This window comes from Ovis canadensis, chromosome 3, assembly GCF_042477335.2.
Source record: "Ovis canadensis isolate MfBH-ARS-UI-01 breed Bighorn chromosome 3, ARS-UI_OviCan_v2, whole genome shotgun sequence".
In the NCBI taxonomy this organism is placed as follows: domain Eukaryota; kingdom Metazoa; phylum Chordata; class Mammalia; order Artiodactyla; family Bovidae; genus Ovis; species Ovis canadensis.
Genome location: NC_091247.1, coordinates 63226350 through 63254348, shown reverse-complemented (window position 1 = coordinate 63254348; position 27999 = coordinate 63226350). Strand labels below are relative to the sequence as shown.

The 27999-nt window shown below is 36.4% G+C and overlaps 1 protein-coding gene across 2 annotated transcripts in view; it reads left to right on the top strand.

Annotated features, from left to right (window-relative positions):
• Positions 1-376: 376 nt before the first annotated feature.
• The window catches only part of REL (REL proto-oncogene, NF-kB subunit), a 40110-nt gene continuing 12487 nt past the window's right edge, over positions 377-27999 (top strand). The window contains exons 1-4 of one of the 2 annotated variants that reach the window (XM_069583225.1): positions 377-1154; positions 11504-11646; positions 13759-13907; positions 18672-18763. In XM_069583225.1, the coding sequence (XP_069439326.1) occupies positions 1145-1154; positions 11504-11646; positions 13759-13907; positions 18672-18763 (394 nt within the window). In that variant the 5' untranslated portion in view covers positions 377-1144. Of the gene's footprint in view, positions 1155-11503; positions 11647-12782; positions 13908-18671; positions 18764-27999 lie in introns of both variants that reach the window. The other variant, XM_069583226.1, reaches the window with a different exon arrangement.

Here is a 27999-nt window from a genome sequence, read left to right as displayed (position 1 = left end):
TGACACATACAAAATTCTTTATACAGGAAGGAAACAAAAGTTATCCTAGATTCTGATGCTACACGTTCGTCCTTTCCTTGTGAGTCTGTCAAATCCCAATGGGGTGTCCACTTCATTAACTTGGAGCACTGAGTAACGAGGAAACGAACTCACACTGCGGACCTTACTAGCTTGAAAAGTTTTTTAGTTTGTCAAGTACGTTAACAGAGTCCTCACAAAGGAGATGTTGCAAAGGTATATCAGACTGCGGGGGTCCCCGTATGCAAATACCTGAATTACAGGCTCACCGAGGCCGCGGCAGCTTCCGCACTTCCCCTCGAGGGCGTTCCGGGACGCCCGCGCTGCGCCGCCCGCCGGTCCGGGGGCGGAGATTTGCATGTGCGACAGAGGGAAGAGGGGGAACCACCCAACGAAAACCCCGACCGTCGTTCCCCCTAGCCTGGGAGGGGAGGGCCCGCCCCGAAGTGCTCGCGGGAGGGCAGCCGGCCCTTCTCGACGTCACCGCACCCTCCCACCCCTCCTGAACTTTAAGCCACGCGCCCAAGAACATCCTGGAGGAGGGGGATTTCTCGGGGACCGGCGGCTTTCGCACGCTCGGGGCCGTCACTCCCCGGCTCCCAGCGTTCCCTACGTTCCCGGAGAGGCAGCTTCCCCGACCGGTTCCCGAGCCCACCCGGCATTCGGGAGACGGGTGGGTGGGCGGGGCATGGGCGGGACGGGGCCCGGCAGCGGTCGGCGGACGCTCGCGCGCCGGTCGCAGGACGCTCTGCCTCCGCCCCCGCCCCCGCCCCGGGGTACGGAGGTGAGGGATCCTACGTCAGTCTCTGGAAGTCCCCCTCCCGCTGGGCTGTCCGCCTCTCAGGCAGACCTGCTCTCCGCTGTAGCTGCGCTCCGTCTTCTGGCTTCTGCCACCTGGACGAGCGACGCCGGGTGACCGGAGCGCGAGGATTAAGCGGGTGGGAAGGTGTGAGCCGCAAACCCAGAGGAGGGCGGGAAGGAGGAGGAGGAGGCCCCGGGGGTGGTCAGGGGGACTGGGGATCCCGCCAGCAGAGGTCCCTGGGCGGCCCGACTGACTGACGGGCTGAGTGACTGTAGCGGCCTCCGGTCCGGACGCTCGGAGCGGGGCGGCGCTGTGAGCGGAGCAATGGCCTCAGGTGAGTGTTCCCGGCGCGGGCTACCGACGGCCGGGCGTGGGCAGGGTTCAGGACAGCGGGGAGCGAAGGAGTGCGTCCGAGGATCTAACTACTCAGGGTTTCGGGGGCCCAGTTTTGGTTATGTCTCATTCTGTTTTTAAAATCGCCTCTGGTAAGTTTGTCAGCCTTTTAAAAGTGACCTGGTTCAGGGTTTGCGTGCGAAATCGAAGTCACGCTCTGTAACTTGATGCCATTGTAATAGCCGGAACCTTAGACCTTCCAGAAGACTTTGTTTTTGGATTAAGGAAGTAATAAGAATCTAAATAAAGGAGGACGAAAGAGTTCCCGTATTTTTAAATTGATTTAAGTTGAAATGGTGGTGTTTCGTTTTAGAATAGGAATGAGGAACCTTCCGGTCTCAGGAGAGCTTATCTTTTTTTAAGTTCAGTTTCATCAGTTGCCAAGAGGTGATCGCAGTTGTGCTGACAGTTGGACAAATGTGACGCGCCTTTAAAAATCACCAGTGGTATTTTAACAAGTCTTAAGTGGAAATGTTGCTTCAACAAGTGGATCATTTTTACTGTAAAGTGCGTACTTTTTAATTTATGGAGCAGAAATCGAGTTTTGTTCTCTTTTGTTGGAAGGAAGGGGAAAAGAGGATTTTTAGGATCCCCGTGCTTTAAAGTAACGGGTGAGAATGAAAACTTTCTGTCACTTACGTGAATACTTATTTGTAGACAGTAAATGCGGGGATCTCTTGCTTTACCTAGAAACTGCTTAAAGGATGCGGGAGGGAGCCTCCCCATCCAGCTGTGGTTTAGGTTAGCCTGCAACCTAAGGGTTACTAAATCAAGTAGGCTGCTTTGGAGTGGGACCTTCACAGGAGTCTGTCACGGTTCTTGGAGGCACCTTCCCTGCAAGAGTGAGCAGAGGCAAGGAGGCCTAAAGTGTGGATTAACGCAGAGGCTGAAGACAACAGGAGGCTGAAGAAGGAGGCTTGTTTATGTTTGACCTGCATCCTCCCAACACCCTGGTTCAGTGACCCACAGTAGAAAACTGAGGACTACCAGAGAAGAGGAAGTAGAAAGCATAAAGGACTTTTTTTTTTTTAAAACAGGGTTGAGCAGAACAAAGAGGTAGCTACTGCTCTAGGCCAAAAAGGAAATTGGGGTGGTTCACATGACATTTGATTTCAGTTTGTCTGTGGTTTTCTGTTGAGAATACAAATGTAGTTTAAAATATTTCAACTTTCTCTTTAGCCACTTCAGTGACCCTAAACTTTCAGATAATCTTGTAAATTCATAAATTCAGACCATGTTGAGATTAAAAGTGCAAAGATGATTGAAACACTTGGTTAATTTATTGACTCTCAGAAGGATTTTGTATGAAAGTTAAAGAATGGTTAGCATAATAAACAGAAAAATCAGCCTTCTGGTAATTTAACCAAACTTTGTTGATATATGGTGTGAATGTAACACTTGTAATCCATTCAAAAGAGAGAAAGAAGAATTAGCCATTTATATGGACTATTGTAAGACCCACATCATTTAAAAATGTGGTACAATTTAAACTTGTTTAAAACTGACACTTGTTTTTGTCTTAGTGAGAGGACTGATTTCCTAAATTGAGGGGGGAAAATTTTAAAGGGTAATTATCACCCTCCCCTTTTCTGGAATTATATTAAAATGACACTATTTAAAATGTAACAAGTTATTTAAATTGTAATTCTGTTGTTTGAAAACTACTAAGGAAAAATCTGGGTGTACTTTCCTTAATCATTTGTAAAAATCTTAGAGAAAAAGATTCACAAAATTATAAGCTCCCATCCTGTTTTGAAACAGTAATTTAAGCAAAAGAGTAACTGAAAAAAACTTCTGCTTAGTTTACCATTGTCTAGTTTATAGTTTGTAGTACAGAGTATAAAAACCTCAGAAAGTATTTTTATTGATTACCAAGCATTTAAGACTGTTTCTTCATTTCTCACCGGATGTTATATGTAAATAGGTGTCTGTAGTTGAATATATGGTCTGTATAATATGACAGTAACATCATAATCTCATAAATAAAATTATATAAGTACTATGAATAACTGGGACTATATGTATGATTCTAAATTTTGTTCAGTTAAACTGTCATATTTAGGATTTCACAGCTCGAGTTCTATCAAGCTGTCTTGATTACTTTTTTTTTTTTAATTACACCTTGATTCCATTCTTTTGACACAATTAATTAGGATAGGCATTAAAAAGAAGTTCTCAGTCCCATCCAAGGTATACATAAGCAGTCCTTACTCTTGTATATTTATGATTCTAATCTGTTTTAAGGTAAATAAAATTAGCTATATTTTGGTCTGAATTTAAAGCTTCTCCTTATTCCAGTAGAAGGTGCAAATGTTTTTGTGTGCTTTGTTTACTAATAAATAGTACTGTCTTTGGTAAAATATGTATTCAAATTTAGATAATTTATTTTTACTTACAGTTTTAAAAATTATTATTTTTTAAATTGGAATATAGTTGATTTATAGTATTGTTTTAGTTTCATGTGTACAGCATAGTGACTGGGTTGTTTTTGCAGATTATATTCCATTATATGTTGTTACAAGATACTGTATATAATTCCCTGTGCTGTACAGTATATCCTTGTTGCTTATCTATTTTGTATATAGTATATTCAGTTTTCTTTAGTATCATTCTGCTACATCATGTAATAGGAAGTACACGAAGAAATTATATCTGCAGACCCGCTGCTTATCACCTTTGTAGTGTAAATTTCAAGAGAACTCTTTTGAGTAAGGAGGAAAAATCAGTGTATGACACAGTCTTTGATGATAAAACTGGATGCTGAAATTGGTAGGTAAAGAAAATGCTTTTTTTTGTATAAAAAACTAAACACATAAACATGAAGGCTGCTTCAGAAGTGCAGTATGTGAAAATGTCAAGATAACAGTATTATAAAGGAATTAGGGTGATATATGATAGACATAGAGTGAAGGGAATGAGCTAGTGAAATGACTGGGGAGGAATCAGAGGAGAGTCATAATTAGGAACACCTGGGGTGTGTGTAGTATCTTTCTCAAATGTAATTTGAGGGACTCATAATTTCCTTTTATTCCATCTTTCCCTCAGCTGTGTTTTCTGCAAATGATTGGGTTTGTAGACCCAAATAATTGCACGGAGTATATGTATGGTAAAAAATTGTTTGTTTGGTTCATATTTAAATGGGCATCCTATAATTTTTATATTTAAATATGGCAGTCTTAATTGCCCAGATGATTTGGTCCTGCCGTATATTTTTGATTTAGTTTCTCTAGTTTATTTCATCCTGGAAGTTATATTTTTTTCAAGACTTATTCCTCCACTCCATACCCCAACAGCAGTGGATTCTCTAGCAGTAGGATCTCTTTGCCAGATTTTTTTACGTCTCTTATTTAGTTTATGGTACATATATAATCAAGTATTCTGCACATCCCTTATTTGGATTCTTAAAGCCCAGATGAGAGAGTTAATCTGATATATTGGAGTAAACCTGGACTTCAGATTGGTTTTTATTCTAGTTCTGCCCCTCTGTGATTTGAAAATGGGTCTAACTATGCAGCCTTAATAGGAGCAAATGAGGTAATATATGCCCATAAATGTTAGTTTTCTTCTGTAGTGGAGCTGTTTTGGGACTCAGAACTCTAAGAAATAGGTGCTATTAGGCACATTTGGCATTTAATATTGTTTAAGTAACCTAACAATTATAGAATTTTATGAAACATTAAGTTTTCATAAAAATAGACTAACCAGATGCTAGATAGAAAATATACCTTTTAAGAATATGTAAGAATTCCTATTTACTTGTAAATATGTTGAAGTGGTTCTGTATGTATTTAAACTAGGGAAGTAGAAGTTGACAGTGATCTTTGGAGGCCATCTCCTTGGTCCACTTAAATGATAGCATTCTGAAGAAAAAAGTAAATAAAAAATTGTTTAGGAAATAAACCACATGTCCTTTTGGTAATTTGATTGATATAACTTACCCACCTATCCTTTGTCTGATTTCTTCTGCATCTTCTGTGTTAGTCTCCGTCTGACCTTATGGGAAGAGTCTTGAGTTTTCTTTGCCCTTTTGTTAATTGGATGTAATGTCATCTATGTAGGAAATGGTATCTCTAAATTTTTATCATAATTGGGAAGAAATGGAAAAAACTCACCTGTGTCTTGAGGTGAAGAAAGAGCAGCATAATTCAGTTGGGTTCCTAGGTTTGAGGAAAGAATAATAGGTGTTTTCTTTTTTCTCCAAAGTGAGTAGAGGTGATATTTGGAAAATTATATATTGTTAGCTCCATTTGCTCCTTTGAGTCTACAGCAGTCTGTCATCCAGTCCTTCAGTGAATGAGATGCATACTCTAGTCGGTTACTCAAAATTGTGGTGTGTCACGTTGGCATACTGTCCTGGGAGAAATGTTACTGATGGTAGTTACAATAACTAATTTTGTAAAAGGTATATTTTAAATAAATCAGTGTAATTGAAGGCTGTCTCTATAATAGTACTTTTTCTCTTGCTTGCTTTTGGGTAAAACGTTTGAGAGAGGGAGAGAGTTAACAGGTAGTCAGAATTCCTGTGCCTAGTTTATCCATCACCTGGCTCATCCTAGTACGTGAATTTGGGGATTGCTTCTCTAGGTATGTACCTTGTGGTTTCCACCTCTTTATGTTTTAGGGCAGTGGTTCTTAATCAGGAGTGTGTTCAAATTGCTTGGAAGGTTTTTTCCACAAATAGGTCCAGGCTTTAGATTGATTTCTATTTCAGTTCAGCAGATCTCAGGTGCGGTCAGGGTATGTATTTTTTTAAAAAGCTACCTATGTGATTCTGATATATAGTCCCAAATGAACTCTGTTCTAGGAATTTTGTTGGATCCAAATAGGATCCAACAAGATGCATTATTTTCTTAAACTAAGTTGCATTTATTTTAGCTCATTTGCTGTATCAGTTACTGTGACTTTATCTCCAGCTATTTTTATGCTTGTTGTTCTGTTAAATTTGATGTCCCCCCCCCTCAGGATCCCAGCTGTCATATTTACTAATATCATTCATAATTTCTTTTTCTTATAACTTCATATAGTTTTGAACTTTAGTTTTATCGACTGTGAAATGGGATAATATTTGCTGTCCTGTTTTTATGAGATTAAGAGGATCAAATGAGAAGTGTCTTAAAATTAAGAGTGTTTTAATTACTGCAATAAACATTTTTTTCACTGTTCGACTAATGCTGGTTCCCAGTGCTACCTGTAAAGTTTTAGTTAATAATCTGCCTGTCTGACAATTGATCATCCATTTTTAACTTTTATTTCAGTATACTTTACTTTTTTCTTTTCTTTAATGTACTTTCTTTTTTTAATCTTAAAAAATCAAGTAGTACTCTTTCTTGCCTAAGTGCAAATAAAAACATAAATATATCTTGCAAACATTTTGGCTATATTTCAGATACTGTTCTAGTCTGCATTAGCATTTTACAGTATGATTAAAAATTTAGGAGTCAATCCCAGCTTTGCATAATATTGGTTAAAGAAAAGTACAGTGATCTACTTGCTTAGAACCAGTTTTAAAGACATTTTTATTGAGATAATCATAGTTAAGAGTACTCATTTTCTCTACAATTCCCTAATTTATGTTTTACTGTCTTCCACTCCATAAATGATTGCATTTCACCACTTTTTATCTTCAGGAAGGATAGCGCTTTAAAACAGGGTACTGAGGAAGGAAGTCACTGATACACTGTACAGAGGCATGATATAAATGATTTATAAGTGGGAAGCTTTTTTAAGTTATAAACATAAAGAAATTAGAATATGAGTAGATATGAGGAGTATGAAGGTATAGTGATTTTAGTACTTACAAACAACATTTGTCCTAGTCAGTTCAGTTCAGTCACGCAGTCGTGTCCGACTCTTTGCGACCCCATGGACTGAAGCACGCCAGGCCTCCCTGTCCATCACCAACTCCCAGAGTTTACCCAAACTCATGTCATTGAGTCAGTGATGCCATCAACCATCTCATCCTCTGTCATCCCCTTCTCCTCCCGCCTTCAATCTTTCCCAGCATCAGGGTCTTTTCAAATGAGTCAGTTCTTCGCATCAGGTGGCCAAAGTATTGGAGTTTCACCTTCACAATCAGTCCTTCTAGTGAACATCCAGAACTTATCTCTTTTAGGATGGACTGGCTGGATCTCCTTGCAGTCCAAGGGACTCTCAAGAGTCTTCTCCAACACCACAGTTCAAAAACATCAATTCTTTGGCACTCAGCTTTTTTTTTTTTTTTTTTTTACTCAGCTTTTTTTATAGTCCAACTCTCACATCGATACATGACCACTGGAAAAGCCATAGCCTTGACTAGACAGACCTTTGCTGGCAAAGTAACGTCTCTGCTTTTGAATATGCTGTCTAGGTTGGTCATAACTTTCCTTCCAAGGAGCAAGTGTCTTTTAATTTCATGGCTGCAATCACCATCTGCAGTGATTTTGGAGCCCCCCAAAATAAAGTCAGCCACTGTTTCCCCATCTATTTCCCATGAAGTGATGGGACCAGATGTGATGATCTTTGTTTTCTGAATGTTGAGCTTTATGCCAACTTTTTCACTCTCCTCTTTCACTTTCGTCAAGAGGCTCTTTAGTTCTTCACTTTCTTCCATAAGGGTGGTGTCATCTGCTTATCTGAGGTTATTTATGTTTCTCCTGGCAATCTTGATTCCAGCTTGTGCTTCTTCCAGCCCAGCGTTTCTCATGATATACTATGCATTTATTTTTCCTAGTAGTAGAACCTAATAAGGAAAATCCAAATAATTATTAATATAGTCCTTCAATGTTTGCGTGATTTACACAAACAAAACAAGATCTCCAGATTTTCAGTCATTCATTCCACAGATATTTCCTGAATATCTGTGCAAGACACTGAGGAGTAAGGCACAATTCCTGCCTTCAGGTAGCTTGAAGAAATAAAACAAATAGCTTTTTTTTTTTTTTTAAGAAGAAATAAAACAGTAAGTCTTCCCTCACAGTTATTTGCAATAATTGCCATAAACAAAATGCTGCAGTAGTTTAGAGCAGGAGATTATTTCCAGCTAGGGGAATGGAGAATATTACAATAGACTCTGATTGTCAGACTTTTACCATTAAAGAGCTTCTGCAACAGAAAGAGAGTTCAGGGGTTTTAAAAGTACTTGATATTATATGATAACTAATATATGTCATTCTTAGTATTCAAACATCTTTTAAAAATATTTTATTTAATGTTTCAACAACTGTTTTTCTGTTCTCTTGTCCACAAACTATTTTCTTAAACACACTTTCTAGTTTAAGGAAGTTTTGTGTAACCAATGAAAAATATTTGAATGCTCACTTTAAGCCTAGCACTTCTATTCACACTCCTCCCTTAAAAGTTAGCCACTTATCATTAATGATGTCATTCTGTATCAACTTCCCACTAAGACATCTTTAAGTAAGCAGTGGGCAGGGATTTATTTGACCTTTAGTTCAACCGCATAGATGATTTAAGATATTACTTAAAAAATACTGTTGAGTATTTTGAACTTCATTTTAAGAGGAAAATGTACTTTCTTTTAAATACTCCTACAAGGATATGCAAGTATGTGAAATATTTGAAACTGAAATGTGAATTTGATTATTTGAAATATATGAGGATATATATAAGGATGTGAAATTGTTTTTTTTTAATTAATTTTTATTGGAGCATAGTTGATTTACAATGTTGTGTTAGTTTCTCTTGTACAGCAAAGTGAGTCATACATATATATATATATATACATGTATAAATATATATATATATGTACACACACGTATATCCACTCTTATTAGATTCTTTTCTCATACAGGTCATTACAGAGTGTTGAGTATGTTCCGTGTGCTGTGCAGTAGGTTCTTATTAGTTATCTGTTTTATATATAGTACTGTATAGATGTCAATTGCAGTCTCCCGATTTATCCCTCCCAAGGGTGTGAAATTGAAATACTCATCTGTATGCCTTACATTTTTCAGTAAAATTGAAATAAGTATTATAAATTTGATTAGCTTAAAGTCACTTTTCTCTGGCTCCTTGTGTTTAGAGTAAACAGATAGACAGTAAATTCAAGCACAAAGAATCTAAACCAAACAATAGAATTAAAGATGCCAGTAATACTTAGAAAATATGGAGCCATCAGCGATACTTTCTGTTAACCCTAATGTTCATTGTCACCAAGTACTATCAATTTTGTCTTGTAAATAATCCTTGATTCCTGTTATCACTACCAAATTTCTCATATACCCTTATCATCTCCCACATTGCTGTAACAGCCTCTAAACTGATCACCTTGCTTTCTCTTTTTTCAGTCTGTCTACTGCCACCATAATTCTTACTTTACAATGTCAATCTGATCATGTGATTCCCCTGCATAAAACCATTAATTGATTTTCTGTCACTCAGAGTGAAATCCCAATCCCCAGATGTACTCTGGTTCTGGTTTTCTTTCTAAGGGTAGAAGTGTATCTCAGCTCCATTGGGGCTGTCGTGTGATTCTTTAGCTCTTTTTTTCTGTGCCACCACCTTTGAACACCCTCTTCCCTTTCCCTCGAAATGCCTGCCTTTCTTCCTTCCTCCTCCTAACTCCCCACCCAGTATTTCAGTAACTTTTGTTTTCCTTGACATAGGATAGGCTTTCCTGACTCTTTTGCTCTTATTATCATTTTATGCAGAATTTTGTTAGCATAAACAAAATTTTTTTTATTCCCTCCTCTATAGTCTAATAATTCGTGTTGTTTGCCACATTGTTCTGTAAGATCCTTGAAAGTAGCAGTTGTTATACTGTCATGGTACCACTATAAATTACTGCTTTCAATAAAGCATCTAGAATAAGAATAAACCATTTATTGAATATTTGTTATATGCCTGACACTTGGTAAGAAACATGTTATCCCTGATCTTCACAACACCCTATGTGATAGGTGTTATTGTTATTATGTCCATTTTATAGGGGAGGAAACTTAAGAGATATTTCCAGTGTCTTCAATGTTAGGAAGTGGCTGAGTTGGACTCAAAAGGCCTCTTCCCCATATTGCACTGATACGACCCACTGTGTTACCCTTTCTGAAGATTTGCTTGCATCCTAACAGAGGATAAGCCTTTAGTTAAATAAATGGATATCTAACTGTGGGAATTTAGAAATCACTAAACTGATCGAGGCAGGGGTTTTTTTGGGGGTTGTGGTTTTTGATTTGGGGTTTTTTCATGGAAGACATCTTTATACCCCCGAAATAAAGATGCATTGCTAATATCCTACTTGTAAGCACACTGGTGTGCTTTATTTAACTGTCATTTCAATGATTTGGATAATAAGAGGGGATAAAGGTGCATATGTTTTAGACAACTTTATTGGCATATAACTAATGTACACTGTTTATAGAGTATGCAATTTGATAACTTTTGACATATTTATACAATTTTGAGATCAACACAGTCAAGTAATTAACATGTCTATTGTCCTCCAAAGTTCCTCATCCACTCCACATCCCTATTCTTAGGCAACCAGTGATCGGCTTTCTTTCATTATAGATTAGTTTACATATTCTAGAGTTTTATATAAATGGAATCATAACACATAAAATTATGTGCACTTTTGATTTGACTTCTTTCACTGAACATATTTACATATTTATCCACATTGTTGGGTATGTCAGTAGTTCATTCTAAAGGTATATTTTGAATTACATTCATTACAGAAAGTAAATAATTATTTTCCTCTATAGTGTCTTATACTTTAGAGGGATTGATTGAAAATTCTTTTGAACCTAAGTCCCTTCTGGAAGTTGTTTTGATGTACTATGTGTAAGTCCTGAAGAGTCCAATGGAGATATTAGAAAAATTTAACATTTCCTTCTGCATTTTTATTTTCAATGAACAGTCTTAGTACACTTAAGATAAGCCTAATGTAAAATCAAGCAAAGTCACTTTTGGAATATAATATTGTACTTCTGAAGACTAGCTTCTTGACACTTCTTGGAGAATTTTGGGGGAAAACCCTTCTGTTTGGTCTCATGTAAGTGGGTATCTCTGAAGTGGTTATCACAGAACTTCATGGTAGCATTAGTTATAGATATTAAACGATAAAGTGCTAGCCAGTAAATATGATTTGAATGACTTGTGTTTACACAGTAAGGGATTGCAGTTTGAATGAGAGAGGAGTGTCTTCAACACCCAGTCTTGGATAATTGCATTTCAACCTTGTTATTTAGTAGAGAGGGAACATTTTTTAGACTACTGTTTTCTAAAAAGCAAAATGGTTAAAATCCATTATTATTTTGATTGTAATTTCACTCTTCCCCCTTTTAAAATTTCCAGGTGGGGTTAACACACGTATAGAGATAATTGAGCAACCCAGGCAAAGGGGAATGCGTTTTAGATACAAATGTGAAGGGCGATCAGCAGGCAGCATTCCAGGGGAGCACAGCACAGACAACAACAGAACATACCCATCCATCCAGGTAATAGAATGCTCCTGTGTGTGTGTATGCCTCTTAGTTGCTTCATACTTTAGCTACAGCAATTATTTAAAGATCCAGCTTCTTCACAGTGATCTCCACCAGCTTTTCTTTTCTTTTTTTTCCCTCTTTTTTCTTTTTAATTAATCCCTAGTGGAGAGCGTGCTTGGGACATTTCTTAAGTACAGTGTGGACTCTTCATTCCAGCAGATAGTTATACTTGTGTGTTACTCTAAGTGATATCCAGTGGTTAGTGTACATTGGCAGCTTTTGGATGATTATCACTTTCATGGGACAAAAAGCTAATGAGGAAAAAGCTTTCTTTCCTTCCAGAGGCGGGCAGAATTGTTCTGGAGTTTAAAAACATGTATTTGGGAACTGACTTAGAATTCTTCCTGCAGTCAGTTGGCTAATCTAGGGGCTATGGATAAAGAAAACATTTTTGTCTTTTTTTTCCTTATCTTTATTGCTTGTCCCTGATACTCTCGGTTGCCTTGACTGATTTGAAATATTGTCACTTTTTAAATACAGTGTTTTCATGTTAGCATAAAATTTGAAAGTAATTTTATAATCCAGAATGACTTTGGTAATATACTGTATTTATAAACTATGCTATGTTTATATTTGTATATAAATTTTCTTCCATTTTTAATGATTTTTTTATTCTTTAAATGACAGTTTAAAACCTTAATGGCAGAGGGCATTTTGAAAAGCATTATTTAATGTTTTATCAGTAGATTTTAAGCTACTGTTTTATAACTACATTATTTACAAAATTTACTCTATTGGACTTTAAGAAAATGCTAAGTTATATAACAAACCAGTAGCAAAATTACATATTGAATTCCAAATTCCAATCTTTTATCACATTTTTTGTTAGCAATGTAGATTTGAGTTAAATCTAAGTCTTTTTTTTTAATATTAAAATGGGAGAGATGTTACTGAAAAGTAAATAAGAAAACAGTAATCCTTTCCTATAAGAGCAATTTTTAACTCTTCTCCATAATTCAGCTTATTCTATATAGTCTCTTAAATATTTCTATGATCTGTATCCTTGCCATAACAACATGTTCTGAACAGCTTTGCAGCTTGAGTTCTACATTAGCCTACCTTTCACTTTTTTTTTTTTTTTTTTTTAGCTGCAGTACACTGCTTCCAGGATCTTAGTTCCCCAACCATGGATCAAATCTGTGCCCCTTGCAGTGGAAGCTCAGAATCCTAACCACCAGACTGGCAGGGAATTTCCAACCTTATACTCTTAAATTTTTACTTTCTCTTTTATTCAGAAAGGCAATAAATACTTTCTGATTACTGTTCAAATTAAGTTTAAATTCAGAGTTCAGGATTTTAATGCCCTTTTACCTGTGAAGCCACCCATTTTTACTTAACTGCCTTGCTCCCTTGTATGCTGTTTTTTTAATGTTTCCTGCTTTGTGCTTACAAATTTGCTAGCTTCCAAAGTAAATACTAACTCCTTCCCACAAGCTCCTCCTTCCTCTCCCATGTTTAACTCTTCTCTTCATTCTCAGTGTTCTGTGTGAAAACTTAATTTTGCAAAACTCAGCTTGATTTATTGCCTATTATACAGTGAACATTTGGGATATGCTTACTGATTAACAAATATTTTTGTGAAATGAAATGTCATGTATTAAGTTACTTAAGTGATCATATTTATGTACTATCATTTCCATTGTGGCTTAAATATATACTTGGAAGGGATGTTATGGTATGGCATGGCAATGGTATGGCAATGAATATAGCAGCATGGCATTCAGTGACTCAGCACCTTAGAATTTCCTCATCCACTGTGATACTATTTTAGTATACTTTGACTTGTTTTCAAAGGAAAATAAGCAAAATCAGATGATATAAACAGTTGAAATTAGGGCACAAAATGATATACGAAGGAACTGAGAGGTAAATTCTTCCCTACTGGTATCCTCTGGAAAGTTTCATGCATACTGCAGTTACCAGTCAGTTGTAGTTTATCCAGTGCTAACTATATGATGTAAATTGAACTATTTAGTATAAATTCTGGTACTGATATAAATTTTATAATTCAGTTGTTGGTGAGACATATTTATGGATCACATATTTAATTTCCCCCCTTTTCAGATTTTGAACTATTATGGAAAAGGAAAAGTGAGAATTACATTAGTAACAAAGAATGACCCATATAAACCTCATCCTCATGATTTAGTAGGAAAAGACTGCAGAGATGGCTACTATGAAGCAGAATTTGGGCAAGAACGCAGACCTTTGTTGTAAGTACATAGTCACAGACATTTTTAGGAATAGTATAAGAATAGGATTCTCCTGTTTCCTATCTATGTACCTCTGTTACTTTTTGGCAGAATAAATCAATTCCTCACTGTACTTCTATTTACTGTAGTATATATTTGCATTCTCTTATCATTTACATTAGAACTACCCTTTCATTTTTTATTAGTAGAAGCCCATGATGGTAGTAGGAGTACTTCTTTATTGTAACTAAAAGTAAACATAAACTTATTTTATGCTGCAGTTTTCTTTCTTAGTTTGAACAATTTATGAAAGGATTTCTCTAACTTAAAAATTGTCAGATGTGAAAAAATCACCTGGAAAACTGGGATTTTTATTTGAAAAAGGCAGTATAACATTAACATACAACAATAGCTTTAAAATTTAAAATAGATATATAGTACTTTGTGTGTGAGGCTGCTGGGTTCATTTTCATCCTATTGGTGAAAGTGTAAATAAATAAAATCTTTCTGGTAGGCACTATAATTTCAGCAAAGCCTGAAATTATATGAATGTCTCTTGAACTAGCAATTCTACTTCTGGGATTTATCTAGGGAAATAATCTAATTAAGCATGTTCAGAAACTTAGCTGTAATGATGTTCATTGAAGCTTTGTAATGGCAAAAAGTTAGAAGCAATCCGGATTATAAAACAGAGGGAGATTAGTTAAACTGGTACCTCCATGCAGTGAACTCCTATGTAGCCTTAAAAATAACACTGCAAAAATGTCTTTGTATAGAAAGATGTTCCCAATATTTAGATAAATAAAAGAAGGCTTTACAATGAAGTGTGATAAATAATTTAAAAATTTTAAATTTTATATTGGAGTATCATTGATCAACAATGTTGTGTTAGTTTTTCAAAGTAAGTGTGTACATATACATGATAGTTTAAACACTAAGATGTTGATAGCAGCTGTCTCTGGGTAGGAAGAATTGTGGGGTTTTATGTGCTTCTTTTAACTCATATTCATTTTATAATTCTTTTTGTAATGAACATGTATTGCTTGTGAGAAAAAAATGAAACTGATTGCAACAGGAAAAGATTAGTAGCCTCCTTAAATACAAGTAGTAACCATTTAGAAAATATACTTTAGTAACAGCACAAAGCATAAACTATCTGGTTGTATAAACTTGGCAAGGAATACTTCCTATTTGTATTATTTCGCCTCCCAATGTTTTACATTGTAGATTATTGACTTATTGAAACATAATTACTCCTTGTTTTCTGAGAACAGACTCTTCTGTTTTACTTCTTATTTCTCTGGCTCTTCTTTGTCAGCCTTCAGTTCAGTTCAGTTCAGTTGCTCAGTCGTATCCAACTCTTTGCGACCCCATGAATCGCAGCACGCCAGGCCTTCCTGTCCATCACCAACTCCTGGAGTTTACCCAAACTCACGTCCAGCGAGTCGGTGATGCCATCCAGCCGTCTCATCCTCTGTCGTCCCCTTCTCCTCCTGCCCCCAATCCCTCCCAGCATCAGGGTCTTTTCCAATGAGTCAGCTCTTTGCATCAGGTGGCCAAAGTATTGGAGTTTCAGCTTCAGCATCAGTCCTTCCAGTGAACACCCAGGACTGATCTTTAGGTATAGGCAGTTAGATTTTTGGACTACCTTATTTATGTCCAGTGATGCCCAATAATGCCTTTACGGCAGCCATGAAATTAAAAGACGCTTACTCCTTGGAAGGAAAGTTATGACCAACCTAGACAGCATGTTAAAAAGCAGAGACATTACTTTGTCAACAAAGGTCCGTCTAGTCAAGGCTGTGGTTTTTCCAATGGTCATGTATGGATCTGAGAGTTGGACTATAAAGAGGGCTGAGCGCAGAAGAATTGATGCTTTTGAACCGTGGTGTTGGAGAAGACTCTTGAGAGTTCCTTGGACTGCAAGGAGATCCAACCAGTCCATCCTAAGGGAAATCGGTCCTGGGTGTTCATTGGAAGGACTGATGTTAAAGCTGAAACTCCATTATATTGGCCACTTGATGTGAAGAGCTGACTCATTTGAAAAGACCCTGATGTTGGGAAAGATTGAAGGCAGGAGGAGAAGGGGTCAACAGAGGATGAGATGGTTAGATGGCATCACTGACTCAGTGGTGATGAAAACTGTTGGTGATGGACAGGGAGGCCTGGCGTGCTGTGGTTCATGGGGTCACAAAGAGTTGGACACCACTGAGCAACTGAAGTGAAGTGAACTGAACCTTGCCCCTCAATCCAAAATCCTGTTAAGGATCATCCATTGTATTTGGGTGTCATGCTGATTTAGTCTCCTTTAACTTAGAATATTTTCTCAACTTGTGTTGGTTTTTCATGACATTAACATTTTTGAAGAATATTATTTGCTTTGAAGAATGTTATTCAACATGGGTTAGTCTGAGTGGTTGCTCATGATTGTGTTCATGTTAACATGAAATATTTTGGATGAGAAATCTACAGAGGTGATGCTGTATTGTTCTCAAAGTAACACTACAGGAGATGGTGATACTAGTTTTTTCCCATTGGTGATATTAATTGGCATTCTATTGTAAAGAAAAACTTACCCATATTCCCCTGCCTCAGTTGAAAAAATACCAGTATAGACTCATGGATTCTTTTTTTGACAGATAATTTTGTTGATTTATTTTTGTTTGTGCTGGGTCTTCGTTGCACACAGGCTTTCTCTATTTGCAGAGAGCAGGGGCTACTCTCTAGTTGCGATGTGTGGGCATCGCTTGTTGTGGGGCACAGGTTATAGGGTTCACTCGCTTCAGTAGTTGCAGCTCCCTGGGCTCTGGGGCATAGGCTCAGTAGTTGTGGCATACAGGCTTAGTTGCTCCATGGCATGTGAGATCCTCCCAGATCAGAGATCTAACCTGTGTCTCCTGCATTGACAGGCAGATTTTGAGCCACCAGGGAAGTCCAGACTCATGGATTCTTATAGTCAATGCATTATAATTGAATGCTAATCTATTACTAGCATTATTATTCTGATTTTCACATTGACACAGATTTGACCAACGCAAGTCCTTTCAGTGGAGAAGGAAATGGCATCCCACTCAAGTATTCTTGCCTAGAGAATTCCATGGACAGAGGAACCTGGCAGGCTATAGTCCATGGGGTTGCAGAAAGTCAAACAGGACTGAGCGACTAACCAGCACACACAAGCCCCTTCAAACTGTTTACACCTGCTCTAGACTCCGAGCTCCATGAGAGGAGGGATTGTATATTCCCATTACTCATCACAGTCCTTGGTACATAGTAGGAACTCCAGAACTTGTTGAATGAATATGAATGAATGAATAATTGACTCAGATAATCTCTGTCATCTTGGTTTCCTTATGTCAAAATTTATGTGTGAGTTGCACTCAAATAGGATTATTCAGATGAAACTATCAAGTAATGTGTAAATATCTTAAAACAAAGAGTCCTTTAAAATCTTTTGTCAAAGAAAAAGTGAGACCCAACATAAGAATCTTTCAAAGAAGTGGAATACTTTTAAGAGAAATATGGTTTTAGGGTTCAAGAAAGGATTACAAGTTCAAGATTTATTTTTTAATTATTGGAGGCAGAAGAAGGAAGTGCTAAAGATATTTTAGGTGTTAAAAATCACAAGGGTGGTAAATATGAAAAGCATGAACAGTAAGACAACAGAGCATAGAGGGGGCAAACACGGCAAGTGACCTCCTGTTGCCAAGGGCCATGTGAAGTTTGAGCAAATAGTAATGTTATTATAACCAAGTTTTGCTTCTTTATTCACACCCACCCAATTTTAATGATGTCATGGTTTTTCCATGTGGGAACAAGTATGACTAGTGGTGGTAGGGGAGTTCCCCCCACCATCATCTGTACTACACATATGCAAATTGGTAGTATTTGTAGCTGTTGAGAAATTTTCCATAAATGACATTTTGAAACTCTGGTTAAATATTATTTAGTTTTAAATATCTGTCTAATGAAAAAAAATACATAGTTTGATGTTTTCTTATGATAAATGATTATTATAACTTCATGTGATAAGGCATAACACATATTCCACTGCTGTTAGTAGTGAAGTCATTTGTAGTCAGAAACCAGATGTCTGTGGAGTGGAGAGGCTGAAGTATAAGAGGACTAGCAGGCACTGCAGCCAACTGGAAAACCCTGTGTGAATGGGTCTGCAGGTACTTAGCTCCAGGCAGGTGTTTCTGTGCCAGTCTATTGTTGCCTTTAAAATATTCAAGAGAAAGCAGGAATGTTTATATGCATTTACCTGAGTTTTAAATGTTGGTAGTCTGCACACATTTTAAAAACATGTAGTCAGCATTTTTATGAGCTCAGCAAAACTATACATGTAGGTGTCAGCCTGTGGGTAACTTTTTATAAGTTTTGTTTTATATTATCAAATGTACAGATTCTATTGATTTGATTATGAATTTTTTGGGGAGGTGAATTTTAGCTTTTTGGTGTTGCTTTCCAATTAATCTTTGTCTACTTTGATATATTTGATGCAGGAATGTTAGTAACATATAACTGTAAAACACTGTATATAAAAGTACTATAGTATATATTACTTTACTCTTTAACAGTTCTCTTAGAAATATAACCCCATTTTTTATCCTCACATCTTTATCATAGGAATTGGAAATGTATTTCATGCTTTTAATATCTCCATCTGACATTATGATGACTCCTCAGTGTTGGATATATGCTTGATTTTTGCAGTATTCTTTAGTAAAATCTCATTTGTGTGTCCCTGTGTTAGCTCTTGAAAGTTTTGTGTTTCCCTTCTAGTTTTCAAAATTTGGGTATTCGATGTGTGAAAAAAAAAGAAGTAAAAGAAGCTATTATTTCAAGAATGAGGGCAGGAATCAATCCTTTCAATGGTGAGTATGTTTGATTTAATTATTTCTATTATTTGGATATTTAGTTATTTGTGTTAAGTGATTTCTATTTCTATCTTTAACCTGTGTTTTAAAAGCTGTCTTAAGTTCTGTGTTCACTTACATACTTGTCTTACACAGTATCTGAGGAATGAAATATGTTTAAAATGCTTCAGTGTTGAAAAAAATTTCTTATGCAGACAAGGCTTTGTGAATTGTTTTCTGTAGTTTTCTGTAATAAAACCTTCTCAAAAATATTCTGATTCTCTTTGATTATGGCTTTTCTTTTGCCATACCAGCAGATAATTTATACTCCCCTTGCTGAATATTGAATAGGCACTGTGGTTATGAGGTATTGGAATGCATTTAACTCAAGGCATATTCAATGGTGAAGTAGTTTAGGAATAGTAGTATAGAAATAGTAGAGGCCATGTAAAATATCTTCATAGTGTATTTATTTAGTGGATTTACTAGAAATTCACTGTGAATGGATTTTATTGGGAATGGCACTGTCTGGTGTGGCACCTGGTAACTGTGCCACAATTGCTACAGTAAAGGTGAGGGCTCCTGACACCCTGCACCACGGTAGTCTCCTTTGTAAAGTCATCTGCAGTCACTTAAATATGCATAATTCAGGTATTGAACAGCTATACAATTTTCAAAGAATAGATTTCTTTGTCATATTTAAAATATGCTTATAGTGTTGGTTTGTGTTTTTCTCAGATGTTTAAAAATAATTTAAGTGATATCATGATAATTTAAGGAATATGCTCATAGATAAGTAGTGTTTTGTGAATTATAAGGTCTATATCTCTTTTCTTTAGATCTTTATTTTTCATACTATTTAGTATAATGCAAAAAGCAAAAGTCCCTTTCTTCCTCTTCAGTATTACTCACTGTAAGAGACTACTGTTAAATTCGATGAAAATTTTTCTAGAATTTCCTTTTTACATGTGTCATGTATTTATACATTCTTAAATATAAATGGAATCATGTTACACTTCCTAATCTACTGTTTCTTTCTTTTCACTCAGGAATATATCTTAAATAACTTTCCATATCAGTACTTATAAATCTATTTTGCTTTTTAACAGTATTCTGTGGCTTAGTTAGGCTTTAATTTGTTGATCTTATTATCTATTAATAAACATTTAAGTTATTTTCAATTTACTAAAAAGGCTCAATTGAATATATACTTTGAACGCTCGTGTGATGCTTTTTCCTTAAATTGATTATGTTCCACTTCCTTATTTATAAAGTGGAGATAATTATAGCACTTACCTCATAGGTTGTTATAAGAATTAAATGAAGTAAAATATGTGAAGCACTTATCATGTACTAGGAACTATTCTAAGTGACGTGTAAGTACATGCTATTAACACCAAGCCTTGTTCTGGATTGGTAAAAAGAAAAAAATTATTTCAGCAGTGGCCCATCTGCCATTCTGCATTTTCCTTTTTAATACCCTTTCCACTGGAGTTCAGAAGATTTGGGTTTGAATTCCAGCTCTGCCCCTGCTATATACTGTGTGACATAGGAAAGTTAAGTAACCAAAGCTTTGTTTTTCTTTGCTGTAAAGCAGTGCTGTAATGATAAAATAAAATAGTGTACATGAGCTACTTAACATTTACTCCTTGACATACAAATAATACTTAGTAACTGGTAGCTATTATTTATAATCTCCTTGTTTTATACTACATTATGCCTATTTCATACTATGTCTAGACTAGATGGCCTCTTTAATTTAAAAGTTGGCCTTTTACTTTAGCAATGAAGCAGAATTTTAAATAAACATACTTTGACCCAAGCATTTTCTACTTTTGAAATTTATCCTAAGGAAACAATACCTGGTAGAGCTAAGATTTGAAAACAGTTACCTTGGCTTTCAGGTGCATGATTTTATCTCAACTATGCTTTATAACTCCCTGCCCTCATTAAAATAATCTTAGAACAATGCTTTAGCATAGTACTATGATTAAAAAGTTCCAGTGGTTCCTTAAATAGTCTAAAAATTAAATGGCCTTAAATTGGAAATTTTCTACATGTAGCTCCAACATATGTTTCCTACCTTCTCTTCCACTGTTAACTCTATTCCAGAAAAACTGTTTTGTTCACTTACCCTGACCAGTTCTCAGTCAACCTTCTCTGTTCTCACCACCATTGGTCTTGATCACCCTACAGGCAGTTTGTACATTCTACGTCCAGAAATATTCTTGTGAAACCAGTATCAATCATTTCAGAATTGTGCTTATTATCCTTCAGTGGCTCCACATCATCTTCACCAGTGACTCTCAATTTGAATGTGCGTAGCACCCTCTTAGTTACTTGCTAAAAATGTAGAATCCAGGCCACATTTTCCCCTAATTTGATAGTCTGGTGTGGGGCCTTGAGTGCTGCATTTTAAAAAAACATCTAGATCCATGTTTCTTAACTACAACTCACATTAAGAAATAGATTTTATTTCTCTACTCAATAGATACACACATAGATTAAAAAAAAAAGCAATATTGTTACTTCATGTAATATACTGTCTAATCTATTCCTTTCCATTTTATTTTATTTTTTAAATAGAAAAAGCATGTCCAACACAGTAAATTAATTTTATGACCAGTGGCCCTGAACTCTTAGTACACGCAATACGCCCTCCATCTGTTCTGTTCTGTTCCATTTCTTTTTTTTTTTTTTTTTTTAAGAAGAAGCTTAGTTAACCCACTAAATTAATTTTAGAACTCAGTTCAGTTCAGTTCAGTCGCTCAGTCGTGTCTGACTCTTTGCGACCCCATGAATTGCAGCACATCAGGCCTCCCTGTCCATCAACAACTCCAGGAGTTCACTCAAACTCATGTGCATCGAGTTGGTGATGCCATCCAGCCATCTCATCCTCTGTCGTCCCCTTCTCCTCCTGCCCCCAATCCCTCCCAGCATCAGAGTCTTTTCCAGTGAGTCAACTCTTCGCATGAGGTGGCCAAAGTACTGGAGTTTCAGCTTTAGCATCATTCCTTCCAAAGTAATCCCAGGGCTGATCTCCTTTAGAATGGACTGGTTGGATCTCCTTGCAGTCCAAGGGACTCTCAAGAGTCTTCTCCAACACCACAGTTCAAAAGCATCAATTCTTCTGTGCTCAGCTTTCTTCACAGTTCAACTCTCACATCCATACATGACCGCAGGAAAAACCATGGCCTTGACTAGACGGACCTTTGTTGGCAAAGTAATGTCTCTGCTTTTGAATATGCTATCTAGATTGGTCATAACTTTTCTTCCAAGGAGTAAGCGTCTTTTAATTTCGTGGCTGCAGTCACCATCTGCAGTGATTTTGGAGCCCCCCAAAATAGTCTGACACTGTTTCCACTGTTTCCCCATCTATTTCCCATGACGTGATGGGACCAGATGCCATGATCTTCGTTTTCTGAATGTTGAGCTTTAAGCCAACTTTTTCACTTTCCTCTTTCACTTTCATCAAGAGGCTTTTTAGTTCCTTTTCACTTTCTGCCATAAGGGTGGTGTCATCTGCATCTCTGTGGTTATTGATATTTCTCCCGGCAATCTTGATTCCAGCTTGTGCTTCTTCCGGCCCAGCATTTCTCATGATGTACTCTACTGGGTCTCAAAGTACAATTCAAAAATTTCTGCCCTAGATCATTCTAATGCTGGTAATCGATGGACCATACTTTGAGGAACTCTGATATACTGGCTAGATTGAATTTCTCAAGCATAGCATTTAAAGCCCTTTATATTCTGATCCTTGTTTTCCATTCCAGCATCATCTCTAGGTATCATCTTTTGCCTCTGTGTTCTTCTGTTTGCAGTTCCTTGCATGAAATGCTTTAATCTGTCTGGTAAATTCTTTCTGCTGATCCCTCAAATTTAAGGGACACTTCTTTCATGCTTTCTGTGACCTTCTTGGAGCGAAGTTATCTGTTTCCCCAAAGTGCTGTTTATATTTCTAACACTGTTTGCTATAAATTTATTTATATGTTTCTCCCTCACAAAATTGTGAGACTCTGAAAGGTAGGAACCGTTCTTCTGTGCATCTCTGGTACCTGGACCAGTGTCAGATACACAGAAGAAACATAATTAAAATATGTTGACAGAATAAATAAATAACTGAATGAACATGCTTTGTTTGTACTTGTCTACTAAAAATACTCAAATTGCTTTCCTTTGCTTTCCTTATCTGAAATGCCTTTTCAGTTCTCTTGAGCCCAAAGTCCTATCCCCTTAATTATACCATTCACTTAGCAATTGATCACAAAAAAGCTTTATGATATCTATTAGGTCATTCAGTTGTCTTCTGAGATGATTTCATGCTTATTGTAGACAGTGTCTCTAATGGAACTTATTTATATTTGACTTTGGCACATAAACAATGTATTTGTGTTACTGTTATATTAGATATTTATCTTTACAGCCAAGTACCTTTAGGCAGTGTGTTTTCTCCCTGTATACAGTAGGTTACTCATCTTAACTACTTATGCATTCATTCCTTTGACAGATTTTTACCTTATTTTATCCTTATAGTCCCAGGTTGTTCTTGGTGCTCAGGATAAGTCAGTGAATAGAACAGACAGAATTTCCTGCCTTTGAATAACTTATATTCTAGGGAGAGAGACTAGGAGTTAACAATTAAACTTAATAAACAGGTATATAATTTATTGGGAAGCCCAGGTGGTACAGTGGTAAAGAATCTGCCTACCAGTGCAGGAGGTGCAAGAGATAATGGGTTCAGTCCCTGTGTAGGGAAGATCCCCTGGAGTAGGAAATGACAACCCACTCCAGTATTCTTGCCCGCAAAGTTTTATGGACAAAGTAGCCTGCTGGGCTACAGGCTTTAGGGTTGTAGAGTCAGACATGATTGAATGGCTGAGCAGCCATACACACATATAATTTATTAGACAGCTAGAAGTACTAAAGGATAAAAACAGCAGTGTAAGGAGCCAGGAATCTGTAGTTAGGGGGATGAGTTATAAATTTAAATAGAATGGTTAGAGTCACCTCATTCTCTATTCTGATGTGGTTTTTGTAATAGAAATAAATATTCTGTGTTTTATTGTTTTCCCTAGACTGTTGAAATAAAACCTAAAATGTGCATTTCTAATATTAAGCAAAACATATAATATCTAATCCCCTTGAAAAACTCAAAACACTAAAAACTAATGGAAGTAATGTGAACTCAAATGTAGAGTTACCCTTTCTTGGTTGTTTATTCTGTGTTATTTTCAGAATATACCAGTAAATTCTACCACTTGTGTAGGAATTTGCCACGCTGAACTGACACTTTTTAAAATAGATGTATCACTTAACACAGGAAGATTCTACTGATAAAGAATTACAAGATTAGTATCTGACTTTGTGTTATATATTTATGATATTTAGAAACAATGGAATTGAAAATGTTTAGCTGAATGGGATCTACCAATTCTGGTCTATAGACAATCTGATTATGACAGTCCATTTCCTAAAGATCAAGTATGTGAAAATACAAAGACTATTAAAAATGGTTTTGCTTTTGTGTGTATCTAGGATGTTTAAGGTGAATTCTTTCTTGCTATTAGTTCTTTAAAATAGTAGCTCTCTCTTGCAGAAAGGGACATACAGTAGTTAAGTAGTATTAAACTTGAGGCTTCATGTAAAATACCAGTTCAAATTATCTAATATGTGCTAAAGTCTAAATTAGATGGAGGAATTTAATTAAGGGCACTGATAGCAAATTTTAACTGTGTTCATTTAGCTGGCACCAAAAAAAAAAAAAAAAGACAGACTTCATGGGGGACTCTTACTGCAAAAGCAGGGAAAGAAATTTTAGCTATCACTTTCTGGCTATGTAATGACATATAAGGAATTCTAATATTCAGTGATTAAAAGCGATAAGATTTTTACAATAAAGAATTCACAATTCTCTTACTTTTATTAGTTACTTTATACTGTTTTTCATGTACAGAGGACACTGAGTTGTTGCTGCTGCTGGTGCTGCTGCTGCTAAGTCGCTTCAGTCGTGTCTGACTCTGTGCGACCCCATAGACAGCATCCCACCATGCTCCCCTGTCCCTGGGATTCTCCAGGCAAGAACACTAGAGTCGGTTGCCATTTCCCTCTCCAGTGCATGAAAGTGAAAAGTAAAAGTGAAGTTGCTCAGTCGTGTCCGACTCTGTGCTACCCCATGGACTGTAGCCCACCAGGCTCCTCCATCCATGGGATTTTCTAGGCAAGAGTACTGGAGTGGGGTGCCATTGAGTTGTTAGGGGAGCACAAAGACTATTTTACAGTTAAGTTTGGGAGGATAATTTTATATTGGTAGTCTGAAAGGGAATGCAGTTTAAAAAGACAGATAGTCTCTAATAGATTCTCCTCTCTAAAGTGTGGTTAAATACAAGAAAATAAGAGCCTTTCCTCACAACTTAAAGCTTAAAAAGCAAGAAGGAAGAAAAAGCGTTTGTGTACTTTGTTATCCTTTCTTCATTGCAATCATTTTAGAAAGCCTTCTTTATTACCCTGTGCAGAACTTGGGACACTTCTTATATGCCTTCAGTATAAAGGCATATGCCTTGAACATACTCCCATTATAACACTTTTCATGTTATTACATTATATAGTTTTAGCTTATATACCTGTTTCTCATCCAGACACTAATCTTATTAAGGGCAGGCACTGTCTTTTCATATCTCTATTTGGCATTTGTTTTAGTGTGTAGCACATAATAAAAACCCAGTAAATATGTTGAAAGAATAAGTAATGAATGGTAGATTGCTGTGACCATTTACCTTTTGCCTGGCACACAAGCACTTAAATGTTAGCTTTTACTGTATTATATCTATATATTTTAAGTAACAGAAATTAAATGAATTATCACTAAGCTTTGTTTTTCTTCCTTAAATGAGACATAGCTCTTAAAATTGTTAATCTGTGTACTGTATATTTTTGCCCCATTAGTCACTTTTTAAATTTTAGTAATATTTAGCAATAATTAGGATATTGGAAAAGTCACATCTCTTTTGCTAGTAGGTGTTATAATTGATTTAAAAATTTTAATCCCTACTTTCAGAAGAAATCATGATCATATCTTTTTGATAAAAATAAAATTCTTACTGCATATACACTGCTCCTAAGACTGAGTGACATTTATTTATAAGGTGGCTTAAGGAGAATAATTGTTACCTTGTATTTATCCTTTTGATAAGGTATAAAGAGAAATTTTAAACTAGTTTAAGAGAAATTTAAGAGAATTTGATTAGTCTCATGCTTACTTTTGTTAGATTTGCAACTATCATTTTTCACATTGCAGAATTTTTTAAACAAGGCCTTTTGTATTATGCTATGTTTGTATTAAAAAGCCTACAGTAAACATTATCTAAGTGGAGGGAATGGAAGCATTCACTCTGAAGTTAGGAATGAGGAAAGGATGTGCACTCTTGCTGCTTCTATTCGCACTGTAGTGGAGATTGTAACCAGTGCACAGAGATCTAGTCAAAACTGAGGAGATAAAACCAGCTATTGGAAGCTATTATTTACAGTGAGAATGCAAAAGGATATAGAAATTATTAATATCTTTATTAATAAAAGGGTAAATGCATATAAAATTAACATACAAAAGTCAGTTGCATTTCCATAGGACAGCAGCAAATAATTAAAGGAAATATTGTCAGAAAATATAAAATACCTAGCAACAGATCTAAGAAATCATGATCAAGATTTCTTTAGAGAAAATTTCAAAATTTTATTATGAGATAATTGTTGTTTTGTTGTTTAGCGTCTAAGTATGTCCTATTCTTTTTGTGACCTGGTGGACAATAGCCTGCCAGGCTCTTCTGTCCATGGGATTTCCCAGGCAAAGATACTGAAGTGGGTTGCCATTTCCTTCTCCGGAGGATCTTCCCACCCTAGGGATCAAACCCACATCTCCTGCAATGGCAGGTGGATTCCTTACCACTGAGTCACTAGGGAAGCCCATTATGAGAACACCTAGATAGATGGAGAGGTATATCATGTTCTCTATTATCAATAATATAAGATGGCATTTTTTACCAAATTGATATATAGGGTCAGTGAAATTCCAAACTCCCAACAAGAATTTTCAGTAAATATGATAATATGATTCTGAACAGGAAAAGGAAGATAATTTATAGAAGAGGAACAGCAATGAGAAACTGACCTTATCAGCTATTAGGACTTATTATGAAGAAATAGTTATGAGATATTAGGGTTTGTTATGAAGAAGTACTAATTAAGTAGTATTGTGGTAACAATAGACTAAATGACCAGTAGAGTAAAACTGAGAGCCCAGAAACAGACTTATGAAAATATGAAACTTTAGCAAACAACAGTGGTAGCATGTCAGATTAAGAGAAAGGGAGGAAGTATTGATAGCTGATAAATGAAGCTGAGGAAAGTTGGATTCCTTGCCTCTCGCCATGTATAAAAATCAGCTTTCAAATGCCTTAGATTTCAGTGTAGATGAATACCTTAAAAATTCTTGGTATAAAAGAAAAAAATTATATATATTTATATATATAAACCTCAGTATAAAATGTTGTAGATTTTAGTCCTTGGTTTCTATAAAAAGATAAGACATGAAGTTTTATAAACAGTTGATAAATTTGATGACGTTTTAAATTTCAGTTTATTGTGTTTTTCAGTTCTATTAAATTTTCCTTGGTTCCTTTTCTAATAGTTTCAAGTACTCTGCTGAACTCTCAGTATTATCTTTAACTCCTTAAATATATTGAATATAGTTATTTTAAGTCATGTGTCTGAAAACTTAATTATGTGGAATGTTTGTGGTCTGTTTCTATATGTTTCTTTCCTTGTCTTAAAAAGAAATTTACTTTGTCGCTTACGCCAGGGCTTCCCTGGTGGCTCAGAGGTAAAGAATCCACCTGCAGGAGATGCAGGAGACCCAGGTTCAGTCCCTGAGTTGGGAAGATCCCCTGGAGAAGGGAATGGCTACCCACGCCAGCATTATTGCTTGGAGAATCCCATGGACAGAGGAGCCTGGTGGGCTACAGTCCATGGGATCAAAAAGAGTCAGACATGACTGAGCAACTAACACTTTCACTTTCACTTCTTCTTATGCCTGCTTATTTAAAATAGAGTACAGTATTCTGGCCTGGAGAATTCCATGGGCTGTATAGTCCATGGGGTCACAAAAAATCAGACACAACTAAGCAACTTTCACTTTCACCAGTCACCTTATACACAAAGTTTTGATGTCTCGGATATAATCTCCCTTCAGAAGGCTTTCTTGT